Source organism: Mytilus californianus, unplaced genomic scaffold, assembly GCF_021869535.1.
Source record: "Mytilus californianus isolate M0D057914Y unplaced genomic scaffold, xbMytCali1.0.p SCAF_2, whole genome shotgun sequence".
In the NCBI taxonomy this organism is placed as follows: Eukaryota; Metazoa; Mollusca; class Bivalvia; order Mytilida; family Mytilidae; genus Mytilus; species Mytilus californianus.
In genome coordinates this window covers 18,434,961-18,448,949 of record NW_026262668.1, presented here as the reverse complement: position 1 = coordinate 18,448,949, position 13,989 = coordinate 18,434,961, and the positions used below count along the sequence as shown (strand labels likewise).

The 13,989-nt window shown below is 32.8% G+C and overlaps 1 protein-coding gene and 1 long non-coding RNA gene across 2 annotated transcripts; both read right to left on the bottom strand.

Annotated features, from left to right (window-relative positions):
* Positions 1–4,650: 4,650 nt before the first annotated feature.
* Positions 4,651–9,544, bottom strand: LOC127729422 (uncharacterized). The gene is made up of 3 exons (XR_007994615.1): positions 9,325–9,544; positions 7,881–7,966; positions 4,651–4,776 (listed from the first exon to the last, which is right to left on the bottom strand). It is a non-coding gene; the product is annotated as an uncharacterized LOC127729422 (long non-coding RNA).
* Positions 9,545–10,044: 500 nt separating this feature from the next.
* Positions 10,045–13,491, bottom strand: LOC127729416 (uncharacterized). Its single transcript, XM_052237249.1, has 4 exons — positions 13,409–13,491; positions 12,511–12,603; positions 11,634–11,724; positions 10,045–10,214 (listed from the first exon to the last, which is right to left on the bottom strand). Exons 1-4 carry the CDS (start codon positions 13,418–13,420, stop codon positions 10,057–10,059), a joined length of 354 nt encoding a protein of 117 aa, XP_052093209.1. The 5' UTR covers positions 13,421–13,491; the 3' UTR covers positions 10,045–10,056.
* Positions 13,492–13,989: the final 498 nt, after the last annotated feature.

Below are 13,989 nucleotides of genomic sequence, written 5' to 3'. Positions count from 1 at the left end.
TCCTATACATGTATTTACGTTTGAGACCCTAGGCTATCCCACATCCCAATGCATAAATATTTTCCGCCGCCGTTGAGACAACAGTAATAAATTTCTCATACCAACGTTGCCATTTTATTTAATAATCGGTCCATAATATACTAGACTGTGGGATAGGGTCTCAAATGTAAATATAGGAATGCAAATAGCTATCAGTAAATGTAAGGTATGTTAAGTTGTATTAATGACTTTGAATTATGTAAGGAAGGCAACAATAAGTTTACCCTCACATCCATTTTCGAGAACGATGGGAAAGGAGTGATCCCTTCCATTGTTCTGCCCCGTTTCGCCGTCATTGTTTTGTCTGTGGGACCATGTGATAAGCAAATTCAATTAAAACATATTATTTTAAAACCCAGGGCTCAGGTTTTCGAAGGCTTATTTGGCTTAAGGATGTATTCGGATCAAATCTTATTACTTAGTAATATTGTTTAAACGTCTCAAATTCTAAAATTTATCGTAAAGTTAGGACATCAAAATACATATCGTAAGACGTGTCTTATGTTTTTTTTTTCGAATTCCAGGCCCTTTAAACTTTAGCAACTATTATATTCTTTTAAAATAAAAAACATGTAATAATGTACGATATAGAAACAAAGAATCATTCACAGCCCCCTCCCCTCCCCCCAGTTTTTGGTGGGGTTTGTGTTGTTCAGTCTTTGGTTTTCTTTTCTATTTTGTGTACTTCACCTCTCTCTCTTCCAGTACGGTATCGATGTGTTTGGCAAACATGGTATTTTTCATGTCGGGGCCTTTTATAGCTCATCATACGGTATGGGTTTTTCTCATTGTTGTAGGCCATACCATTGCCTATAATTGCTTACTTCCACTTTATTTAAACTTTGGTGGATAGATGTCTCATTGGCAATCATACCACATCTCCCTATTTTTATATAATAGAAAAGTAGATTAGAGGAAGTACATTTTTTTTAAATTAGAGATTCCTTTGTAGACCATGATGTTCACCACTCTTCATTCTTTCTTTATCAGCATGGTCTCAAATAATACTTTTTCCACTTTCTTATACATAATTGCTGTTAAAGTTTAGGAAATATTATACAATCATTTAATTTGTCTTTTGATTCGGTAAATATGTTGTTTAATTGACCTTTAAAGAAGAAGAAATTTATGGTATTCACTTGTGCCAACGGCCAACGGCCAACATTCTATCATTGAATAGTTTTTCAAAATTCAATTAAACCACATATTAACCGAATCAAAGACAGTGATTGTTTAATTTCATATTCCGAGTGAGAGTAAAATGTATTTAATAACCAATTGTACACCAAACACTTTACCATTATTATACATGTTAAAGCACGTGACGTTAAGCCCGGTGAATATAACTTTTCTTTGGGTGTATATGTTGCATATTCAAAATCAAATTCTTATAGATAAACCTACTAAAATATCAGAATGGAATATTCCCCATTATCTTACATGCGAATGGTTTCAAAAACTAACGCAATAGATTTATTGATGAACTACTGCATTCCATTTTCATATTTTACTCACTTTTTTTTTCAATAAATTATTGTAAATTCAGAAATTATTGCGTGCATTTATTATTGCGATTTTTGGAGAATAGACAAAAATGCGAGATTATTTATTGCGATTTCAGGAAAATCTGCATACAACTATATGTATCCGATATCAGAATGCGAGTTCTTATTATTGCGATACTCTCCCAGTCGCATTATTCGCATTAATAAAATCCTCGAAATAATTTCTGAATTTACAGTATTTAATCTATATTGTTTCTTGCCATCTAGTCGTTTTTTCTTCTTCTTTTATTTATCTTTTTTTTTTTGCATTCCCTTCATAAAAGCATAGGAATACCATAGTTATATAGACACTTTTTAAAACTAAATGAATATATTCTTTTCACGGTGGCTTGTGGGTATAATTGACAGTAACGAAGGTGTTATTATGGTTCTCGCAACCCTTTTCATTGAAGTTTTTATATGTACATCCGCCCTTAAAAATACTAGTAATACATATGTACTTACTTTCCGTGTTTAAAAATCTCCATTTTACTTTTACTGTATGTCGTGAAGGGATTGTAAATAAGTAAACATTTTAAACTACATTGTACTAATCCAGAAATATATGGATTAAGTACGTAATTGAAAAATGTTAGAATATAACTGTGTACTAATTTAATCCAAGGATATATTACTATGTATGTGTAAAGAATAGAATACATGTTTATAAATTATGCAAATAATTCGAAAATTTAAACGGTTAAAAGGACTAGTAATCACAACAATAAGATTGTTTGCATTTTAAATGACTGCTACGAAGTACTAACACAAAACGTGTGATTTTTTTTCAAAATTATATTGACTTAAAAGAACGTGACAAAGAGATTTATTTTTCTGTTTGTGATTGTATGTGTAAGGTGTATTTCTTCTTTGAAGAGAAGTTATATTACAGAATTTATTTTCAAGTAAATCTTATGTCTATAGTAACTGTTAAACTTCAACTATTTTCTTTATTTATGTACTTATATGTTCAATTTCTTTTATTTTGATGTCTTTAAGAAATCAGTTTAATGCAAGTGGAATTTTCGACATGATAGTAGATTTGTAATGATAATTAAAAAGTCAAATATTTTTATGTTTATATGAAGAATATAAGAATTGCTTTAGATATAATAAATTTACAATCTTGATATTTCATTTTTATCTGTATAGTTTGGAAAACTTGAACTATTCCATGAAAAAACATATTTTATTTCGCCTTTAATTATAATATGACATCGAAATAAAAAATATTTTCCTTAATTTAAATTTCTATAAAGACAAATTTCCGTAATTTTGGTGAAAATACTACAACCTTGTATGATGAAATTGTGTCTTGTTAAATAATACAGATTGTATATGATATATCTAGATTCTACAACTGTATCGAATGTGATACGATATTTCTCCACTCGAGCTAGTTAACTTTTCATATATCTAAAACGAGAGGCTTGCCGAACTTATTAAAAATTTAAAATATAACTGTCGAGAGTGAAGAAATATCATATTGCACGAAATACGGTGGTGAATACTGTTTCTCTAATGATATGTAATATCTGTAAAAAGATGTCTTCTTTCTATATAATGCCATCAGAAATAGCCGCCTTTTTTTCGTTACGTCACAATAGGAAAATTTAGAGGAAGCAGGACAATTTGACGTAATAATTAAATTTTGACCTAATGAAGAAATGAGATAAAAAGAAATAATCAACCGGTTGGGAAATGTATAAATCTGATAAGGATAAGATAAAGTTTTAATTATCATTTTTTAATTTTATAGGTTTCGGCAATTACATTTGAAAGAATGAAACTGTAAATTCTAGTAAACATTGAAATACTTTTTATTAATTGCCATGGTATGAAAAAAAAAATTGGGAAAAAAATCGGCTTTTCCCCTTTGTCCATTTAGCTCACCGACAACTTTTAGAAATAAAGATAAATGCAAACTTACTTCATGTAAAGTATTCCTGTATTCATACATAAGGAGAACTTTTAACTTTTTGAATAATTATTAATGATAGGATTCAATGTTACGTATTTCATTTTCACATTTTGTTTTCAAATGTTTCGTTTGTCCTTTATTGTGTTGTGTGTGTGTTATCGCTTTTTATGGATGCATTTGATTCCGAATTGTTGTTGTAATTTAATCAAACGTAGTTCAAACTGCACAATTTAAAATAAGAACAATTATATATCTCAGTAGCATGAGTTCGAATCCCGGTCAGGGAAGAACAAAAAATTTGCTCGCTGTTCCTACAACCCATAGGATTTAAAAAAGAATCTTCGACATTTCCTCCACAAAACAAAAAAAAATGTTAGCAAACACTAACCACTATAAAAACAAATTCAGAACAACGACATGTGTCGGTTCTTTGTGACAATTAAGTCATTATTTTGTCAAATTGTATTTGACTCGGCGGCTGCATATTAAGCTGGAATAAGAAAAATGTCCAACGACGTTTTTCGTTGACTGAACGACCGAAAGTGTATTTTATAAGTAGATATGGCAGAAAATGTCTAAAAATGGTAAGATGATAATAACATCTACCAATAGTACAATTATTTGCCTCATTGTTCGTGAGTTCAAATATTGTAGATTCTATAAAATCTTCTCTTTACAGTCGTTTTTCAAGCGGTAGTCATTTTGTCCAAGTTGATATTTCATTTGTCAAAGCAATTAATGCGGGTTTTTTACCTGATATTTCAATAAGTTATTTATAATTTATAAAAACAAAAGTTAGATACACGAAGAGTACACAATGCCTAGATTTGTTTTTTATTAACTACATGCTTGGGTCTGAAAAGAATAAAATGCTACGAAACATTACAAAACGGTAGTCATTTTGTCCAAACGGGTGAAAACGTCGAAAAATCCGAAAAACGCTTATTTCCGACGTTGCATGTGCTAAACTTGTTTCAATTAAATGTTCCTGATAATAAAAACATATCGTGTGGTGAAATTTGGAAACAGATATTGAATGCTGTCGAAAAATTGATAGTGCATATTGACAAACTCGGATAATAGATTCGACTCAGATTAAATTTTGATAATTTATAACCATTTTTAGCTTTTAGTGATTTATTGTTGCTAGAGGCAAATGTTTGATTCAGAATGCGAATGATATGTACAACTTTTGCAAAGACAATTCGGAGACACCATCACATCGTCCTCTATATGTTAAAGGTGAATTTTTCGTTATGTTGCGGAAGTACCCTGAAATAGATATAGATCAATTTAAGTCGCCCCTTCAGTAAGGTACATTCACCAAATCAAAAGTAAAAGTACTCGAAAAGTTTTAGTTCGCGACTTGTCCTGCTACTCATGTTTTAACTGTCGTACTGAAAATAATTCATGTACTAGCGAAGCCGGACCTTTTCGTCAAAATAAACTTGTGCATGAAACGGAGGTAACTGAAAGACTAATTGCAAACATCGACGAAAACAGTGTCATTGAAATAATACAACCCGGGATTGTATTATCCGTTTTTACGGACGATCCAGGAGAAGATTTCTAAAATTTAAAAAGTACATCAGACGTTAGAAAACTGAAGCAAGAAACTATAGATGACTGGGGAAATAATTTTGAAGCTGGGGTTCAAATAATTGAAGGGCTGTATTTCGACAAATTGTGTGTCAAGGAAAGTACAATTCATTTCAAATTAATCAAGGGTTAAAAAAAATGATTTACTTGCATAGTGTCGGATATATTTGTATTGGGGTTGAATCAAGATATGGAAAATTTACAATGACATATAAAATTTTAGCAGTCTGTGATTAAGGTTTTGTGCTTCTAAAATTATGTTTTAATTTATCTATGGAAAACTGTATATTTAATAATTCCGTCCCATTTTGCCTTTCTACATTATTTACGATTATACAGCATTTTAAGGGGAATTAAGGGTAAAACATTGTTAATCGATTTCTACAACTTGAGGTAATTCATGGTTAAAATACATCACAAAAATAACAGAGACAGAATCAACCCATAAAAAAAACCGAATGAAACTAACTAAATTAATCGACGTCAAAATTTCAGAAAACATTCTTTGACGTCCCATTTTTGGTGTAACGTCGTGTTGTAGGAACATCGTGCACAACGTTAGATCTATCTAACATTGTTGGGCTGTTGTTTAGACGAATTATATATACAGAATGTATTTTCAGCCTTGTATCACCATCACTGCTGGTGATCCGATGGATAAAATCTGTTGTAGAGTCGTCACCGGTTCAGACGTACTTATGATATAATTATTTCTGTGACTGCATCTTACATTAATTTGTAGGATCCTTTACAATAGATAATTCAGCTGATCTGTAACAATTCCATCTGCAAGCATAATATATCATGTACTGTGTTACGACCTAGATAAAAACTGACGAGGAAAGGTAACACCCGGCCACCAAAAGCTTTATTATTATAGAGCCTAGGTGGTCGAGTGGTCTAGCGCGTCGAGCATAGTGCAAGGCGATTTGGTGCCACGATATCTCAGCAGCATGAGCTCGAATGCCGGTCAGGGAAGAACAAAAAATTAGCTTGCGCAAATTTACAGATCTAACATTGTTGGGCTGTTGTTTAGACGAATTATATATATATATAACACCCGGCCACCGAAAGCTTTATTTTTTGTGAAGCCTAGGTGGTTGTGTGGTCTAGCGCGTCGGATAGAGTGCAGGCGATTTGGTGTCACGATATCTCAGTAGCATGAGTTCGAATCCCGGCGAGGGAAGAACAAAAAATTTACAGATCTAACATTGTTGGGCTGATGTTTAGACGAGTTGTATATATATATATATATATATATATATATATATATATATATATATATATATATATATATATAAACAAGTCTAAATTGAAAACAACGTTCAAACCTATGATTCGCGATGGATAAAAACCGCAATTTTTATACGTGTGCATGCAAAACAAATTTCTTGGTAGAGGGGTCTAAATACAGCACAAACAACATTTTCCAAAAGACCAAATGAGTGAAAAAGTATATTTTAACAAAACGCATTTGACCAGCAGGTCGAACAACTGATGTTCTTAAACCTTGCTGACTGCCATTGGCGATTGCCAAATAAACGGATAACAAGATGTAACAAAATAGATCTTATTATTAATTTATCACCAAACAGAAAACAATAAACTTGCGGAAAAGATGGTATACCGCAAACATTAGGTACAAAAATTTGTACACCATATCCGGATTTCGACAATTAACGTCTCTTCAGTGATGTTAGGAATTGAAACGGTATTTGGAAGGCCATATAATTTACCTCAATTTAGGATAGACTCTTGAATTTTGAAAGAGTCAAAATAGGATGAACGGATCCTATAAACCCAAAGGCAAATATAATACAAGCCCAAACGAAAAAATATAAACAAGTCTAAATTGAAAACAACGTTCAAACCTATGATTGCGTTGGATAAAAACCGCAATTTTTATACGTGTGCATGCAAAACAAATTTCTTGGTAGAGGGGTCTAAATACAGCACAAACAACATTTTCCAAAAGTCCAAAAAAGCGAAAAAAGTATATTTTAATAAAACGCATTTGACTAGCAGGTCGAACAACGGATGTTCTTAAACCCTGCTGACTGCCATTGGCGATTGCAAAATAAACGGATCACCAGATGTAACAAAATGGATCTTAATTATTAATTTAATACCAAACAGAAAACAATAAACTTGGGGAAAAGATGGTATACCGCAAACAAAAGGTGCAAAAATTAGAACACCATATCCGGATTTCGACAATTAATGTCTCTTCAGTGATGTTAGGAATCGAAACGGTATTTGGAAGGCCATATAATTTACCTCAATTTAGGATAGACTCTTGAATTTTGATTGCGTTGGATAAAAATCGCAATTTTTATACGTGTGCATGCAAAACAAATTTCTCGGTAGAGGGGTCTAATATATATATATATATCTTTTGAGATCTCAATCTCCACTTTTTTAATCTTGATCAGTAGGTTGTTGCAAATATCACATAAATATTAGGATGGCGGAACATTTTAATGTAATAAGAATATGAACTCTGATTTAGATTTGCACAATACTGACACGCTGAGTCAGATTTTTAATGTGCTGGTTCACAAGGTAGTAGTTTGTAAAAAAATATGTCACGAGACGACAAATCTGTGCACTTACTCTTCAATGCTGCGTGATTAACGGAGGAGCAAATACCAATGTTTGTCTTGGCTGCGACGTTAGTCGCTTATTTCGCAGTATGCGAGACATGGATTACTATCCGGCGGCGGCGGCGTAAACCATTTGTAAAATGCTCTCCATTTCAGATTCTTAATTCCTCATACCTTGTATACAGATGCCTTATGTTACGAAGTTTCCGTCTGTTATTTGGCCATTGTCCTTGACCTCATTTTCATGCATGGTTCAGCGTCTGCTTAGAAAAAGATGTTTCGATTTATTAAATGTGAATTTCTCACTATTTATGGGTAATATGATTACTATATTTGGTATATGGGTTCTTTGCAATGTCAACATATCCGCCAGACAGGGTTCACCTGACCTCAACCTCATTTCATGGATCAGTGATCAAGGTTAAAGATACGTGATAAGGTCCGTTTCTCAGATATTGTAAGCAAGGTGTTAACTATTTTGGTGTATGCAATGTTTGTAAGGTGCACATGTCTGTAGGAATCATTTGACCGTGCTCTCATTTTCATGGTTCAATGGCTATCAAAGTCTGCAAGTTAAATGAACATATTTGGACCCTCTACATTATGTCCGAAAAGTCTTTTAAAATTAAATGTACATGATTTACAATACATTACGCCTAGAGCTTTTTGGTAAAGTTTATTCCCAAAATTCATGTGGTATCCATTGAGACCGTTATCATACGTATTAATTTTTTTATTGTTTGTTTGTAGTTTTTATATTCCAAACTCCTTTGTTAGGCTAATATTTTGGAAATTGACGGAAGACTTCAAAATATTAAAATTCAAATTATTGATGACTCACGCACATGTTCCTTGAAAGTAAAATGACCAATTATCATTGAAAGTCAGGGACTGTTGGTTATTTCGACGGTCAGGACTGTTTTTTGTCTTGCTTTAAAGTCTGGCTTTAGATGAACATGGCATGCAGACATTCCTTCAATTGTCATTATTAAGAGTAGCAAAGAAAACTATTCCTTCTTGAATGTGTACATCTAACCAATTTCCTTCTTTTTTTCAAAATGTATTTTTTCTTGTTTCTTTTTTTCAATATAACCTGGTTTATCGTATGGTTTTGCTAGTTACTTGATACATAGTTGAAGTCTGTCTGTGTGTGTTTTTAGGAACGTGTTTTAGATATGTGAACTGTTTTATTCTCACCTAAATCGCCATAGACGAGAGCAGGTCAAGCAACAACTCACTCCGTCTATCCTTTTTGAAACACGTAGTTCAAACACATCAAACGAATGGAAAACAACTGTCATATTCCTGACTTGGTACAGGCATTTACTTATGTAGAAAATGGTGGATTAAATCTGGTTTTGTAGCTAGCTAAACCTCACACTTGTATGACATTCATATAGAATTCCATTATATTGACAACAATGTGTAAAAGGATTACAGGAATCACCAAAAATACTGGACAGTACAACAGACCATATTAACCACCAACGCTCAACTCCTCCTGATAATTTACAGACATACAACAAAAAACAAAAAAAGAACACACGGTCCAGAAAGGCTGACTCGGAACAGGCAAAAAATATGGGGGGAGGAGGGGGTAAAATTTGTGACAATTTACTTGCGCCGAACACGATTCCTCCACCAAAACCCCCACCATTTTTTTTTCTTTTTTCCTTTTCCCTGTACAGACCATACATTCTATGTCTTTAAATCTGCACAGTGCTGCTACCAACAGGATGACCATTACCTTTAATAAGAAAATCACAAGCGGCACATAATTTGAAAAGCCGTGTTCAAATGTGCTACTAAAGACAGCTAAGGTAGCAGTTGGTTGGATACTGCCGCTTAAGTAAAAAAATAGGATACATTATTCAAACTGTGGAAAGTGATCGTACATAGTTTGAAGATGAATCTCCTATTATGGAAGTCAAGAATAAGACTGATTATTATATATGGAGGAAACAAAAACAGACGATTCCTTACATGGTTAGTTCCATCAGCATTTGATTTAGCTGATTGGGCCTTACTCTTTTGGTATGATATTCAGATAATATTTCCTATATATTTGTGGATAAATGGAAAAATATGTAATAATGCAGTAAAAACTGTTTGACATAATTTAACATACATATTGATGACTATACAGGCCTTGCACTCATAAAACTTTCGAGCACGATTATTGTACTCAGACTCTGAAATCAACCAATCAAATTATTGGATTTTGTGTTTCGAGCACAAATTTTGTATTCCGAGTACTGAGTAAAGTTTTATGACCGAGGACACAGATTCTGAGCAATAGTAAGCTATAAAAGTCTATATATAATGTATATGATTTTATTATTAATTATATCTAAGGTGTGTGGCAGTAAGAGGTTTTCGTATTACGATTATGACAACAAACATCGTTGTTACTTATACCACATCCGAAATCTCCAAAGCACCGAATGGTACTGACACTGCTGTCGTCTGCTGCTGGACAGGCACCACCCTTATACAAAGATCCCCATGCTGCAAACATAAAAAAGACAGTGTTAACAAATGAACTCCTTAAATATTTGTATGGTTATGTAATTTTACGATCAAAAGAAACAACGTTAGGCACCGACCATTTCTCTTTTGTGAGTGTGGAAAGGAGGTGGGATTGCTCGCAACAAACACATTTTTGGACTTTATTCTAAAAATGAACTTTTTTTAAATACTATTCAGGAACAAGACTTATTATTTTCAACTCAATGTCTTATTCTTTACCTGTAACTTGCAATGGATAAAAGTTTTGTTCTCACTATTTGTGATGCAAGGTTGGTGCTTAATGCAACCGAAACATAGTTTACGAACATCTTGTTAATAATATTGTTATTGCAAAATAAACATGATAAACTGGATTGAATTGTCGAAATTTTGTCATGAACGGATTGTAGCCCAACCCTGGTATGCATGGTACAGAAATGTGAACATGTTTTATAAGAATTTCAAAGAAATTAAGTATTGCATTACCCCCTTTTTAAGGTCCATCTATAAAAAAAAGCAGTAAATTAGATTTTGTATATTTGTACGTCATCCTAACAGTAATAATATATTTTTCAAATTCAATTTGTTTCCATTTTTCAGTTGATACTACTTCACTGAAAGAGGTGTACTTTTTAACTAAAAAAAAACAACTGAAACGTTTTACAGTCGCCACTACAAGACAAATGATAGCTACAGTGTCTCATTTTACATGAGAGATGTTTTGTTTACTTTGTCATACTTCTCAACTATCCACTTTCTATCGAATGGAAAAAAAATCGAATATCTGCCGATTATACAATAACTTTCAAATTGTTACTTATTCAACACCAGTACTACATAGTATACTTCACCACATAAAAGGAGTGGGGGATAATTGTTTGCAACCTTGAATGATATCTAATTGTCTTTGTGTACCGGATATAATTTCATATCAATTAAACGACACATTTCGTACTAGGTAAGTTAAACAACGACATATCGTACTTGGTAAATTTATCAGACGTCATGTTTCGTACGGAGTAAGTTTTTCAGGAAAATAATGAGACGATAAAACTCAATGGGGAGATAACACCTTCATTTGCCGTCGGCAACATGCTTAGAGTTGAAGTGGTAAGAACAAAATTTTCACTGAAAGTAAAAAGGAGGGTTAGCAGTGACAACTTGTGTGTCAAAATAGAAGTTCTTTGTTGGTTTCTTCTGCTTGCATGGTACTAAGTCAGGTTACGAAAGGTTACGTTCGACTGTTGATCCAGCTATTCTGAATTTAGCGTACTATACTATCTCAAGCCCGTCAATTTTTGTAACTCAGTTGTGAGAGCCAGTTTTTTAAACGTCTAAGAAATTAATTTGAGATTTGAGATCAGTGTAGCGAACCGCACCCAAAATAAAGTATTTTTTATTCAGACACTTAATACTTACTTGGGGAACAGTAGGTTTCATAACGACATGGTTTTTTATAACACTGCACTAGCCTGATTTCACATACTTGTTCAAATCCACAGCGTTTATTCTGAAGTAACAAAAACAAATAATAATATAAATGGTTATAAGGGAAAGCTCCTTCATATTGCAAATCCATCGATATCGTCATAATGTTGCTTAAGCCAATTGAATCTTTCGGTTTATAAAAATACATTTCAGTTGCGCATGAATATGACCTATATACCTCCAAGATAATTCTAGAGCTTGCGTTTCCCGTCATGATTTTCTTGGTACATGGTTGCTGCTTACAAAGGACGCTATTGAACCAAGGGTTCCAAATTGTAAATATTAATAGGTCATCCTTTCGAACGATTTACGAACGTAATGAAGAGTTGGTTGACCGTGATTGAATATCAGTGTATAACTGGACCACTGATATGTTCCAATTATCATAACTCAATCCCGTCCTGTTTTTCTCGAATGGGATATCACCAAATGAGACTTTTAACCGAATTTATAATTCCACGAGCAACTTGACGGATACCACACGAGGAGCAGGATCTGCTTACCCTTCCGGAGCATCTGAGATCACCCTCGGTTTTTGGTGGAGTTTATGATGCTCGGTCTTTAGTTTTTTACGTAATGTTTTGTAGACTAATTTGTCTCTTCCTCGTATTTCATTTTGCACGGGTTTTTTTTTTGCCATGGCGTTGTCAGCTTCTTTTCGAACTATGAGTTTTGAATGTCCCTTTGATATATCGTGCCTCTTTTTTCAAATTTCCATAAATTTTGTGAACTTTATAAAATTGGTAATTTAAAATCTGACCACGTTGGTAAATTGTTCGTAGGCTTTAAAATTTTTTTAAAATTATACCCTGCACATGGTCTGTTGAAGATTCTCGATGTACGGATTTCTGTAATTGCTACAGTTTACACCAGCTAAGATAACGAATATAACTGCTAATATCTGAAACAAAAAGGCGCATATTTTGTTAATAAGTAGCGATAGAAAGAAAGAAAAAAAATACAACAATATAAGAAGTATCGATAGAAAGACAAATAAAAACTACAACAGTATGAGCAGTAGGGATATAGAAAGACAAATAAAAACTGCAACAGTTTTAGAAGTACCGATAGAAAGACAAATAAAAACTACAACAGTATTAGAAGTAGCGATAGAAAGACAAATAAAAACTACAACAATATACGAAGTAGCGATAGAAAGACAAATAAAAACTACAACAGTTTAAGAAGTAGCGATAGAAAGACAAATAAAAAACTACAACAGTATAAAAGTAGCGATAGGAAGACAAATAAAACTGCAACAGTATAAGAAGTAGCGGTAGAAAGACAAATGAAACTACCACAGTATTAGAAGTAGCGACAGAAAGACAAATAAAACTATAACAGTATAAGAGTAGCAATAGGAAGACAAATAAAGCTACAACAATATAAGAGTAGCAATAGGAAGACAAATAAAACTACAACAATATAAGAGTAGCAATAGGAAGACAAATAAAACTACAACAATATAAGAGTAGCAATAGGAAGACAAATAAAAACTACAACAGTATTAGAAGTAGCTATAGGAAGACAAATAAAAACTACAACAGTATTAGAAGTAGCGATAGAAAGGCAAATAAAAACTACAGAAGCATAATTAGAAGCAGTTGAAACATAATGAAAAACAACAGTTGTATTATTAAAACCGATAAGTATCAACTACCAAAAAAAAAAAAATTCTGATAATGATAATGTCATTATAGGCCTACCAGTATTTTCATTTCTGTTCCTTGTATACGTCAGTTGAAAAATGACCTTTACGAAGTTTTGGTTAGTTTTATAATAGGCGACAGCTTGAAAAAAAGACGTAAAAACAATATAGGTAAGTAATTAATCACCTGATTATAAATCAATTATGCAACATTGTACATGGTTTGGATATTAACTGTACTGTTACTTTTGAAGTAAATATGTATTGATCCGGCTATGAACAGGAAGAAGAATTTGTTTATTCTATGAATATTGCCTTGGGCCGAGAGGATTGTTGGATTGTAATTAAAAAAATAATCGGTGAAATATATAAGATAAGACAATAATTATGTATGCCAACAAAATGTTAGATGTACTATTACTCTTAGAAGAGAGGCGAAAGATACCAAAGGGACATTCAAACTCACAAGTCGAAAATAAACTGACAACACCATGGCTTAAAAAAAAAGACAAACAGACAAACAACAGTACATAAAACACAACATAGAAAACTGAAGACCGAGCAACACAAACCTACCCAAAAACTGGGGGTGATCTCAGGCGCTCTTAGAAATGACTGATACAATCTCGTCAGTAATTC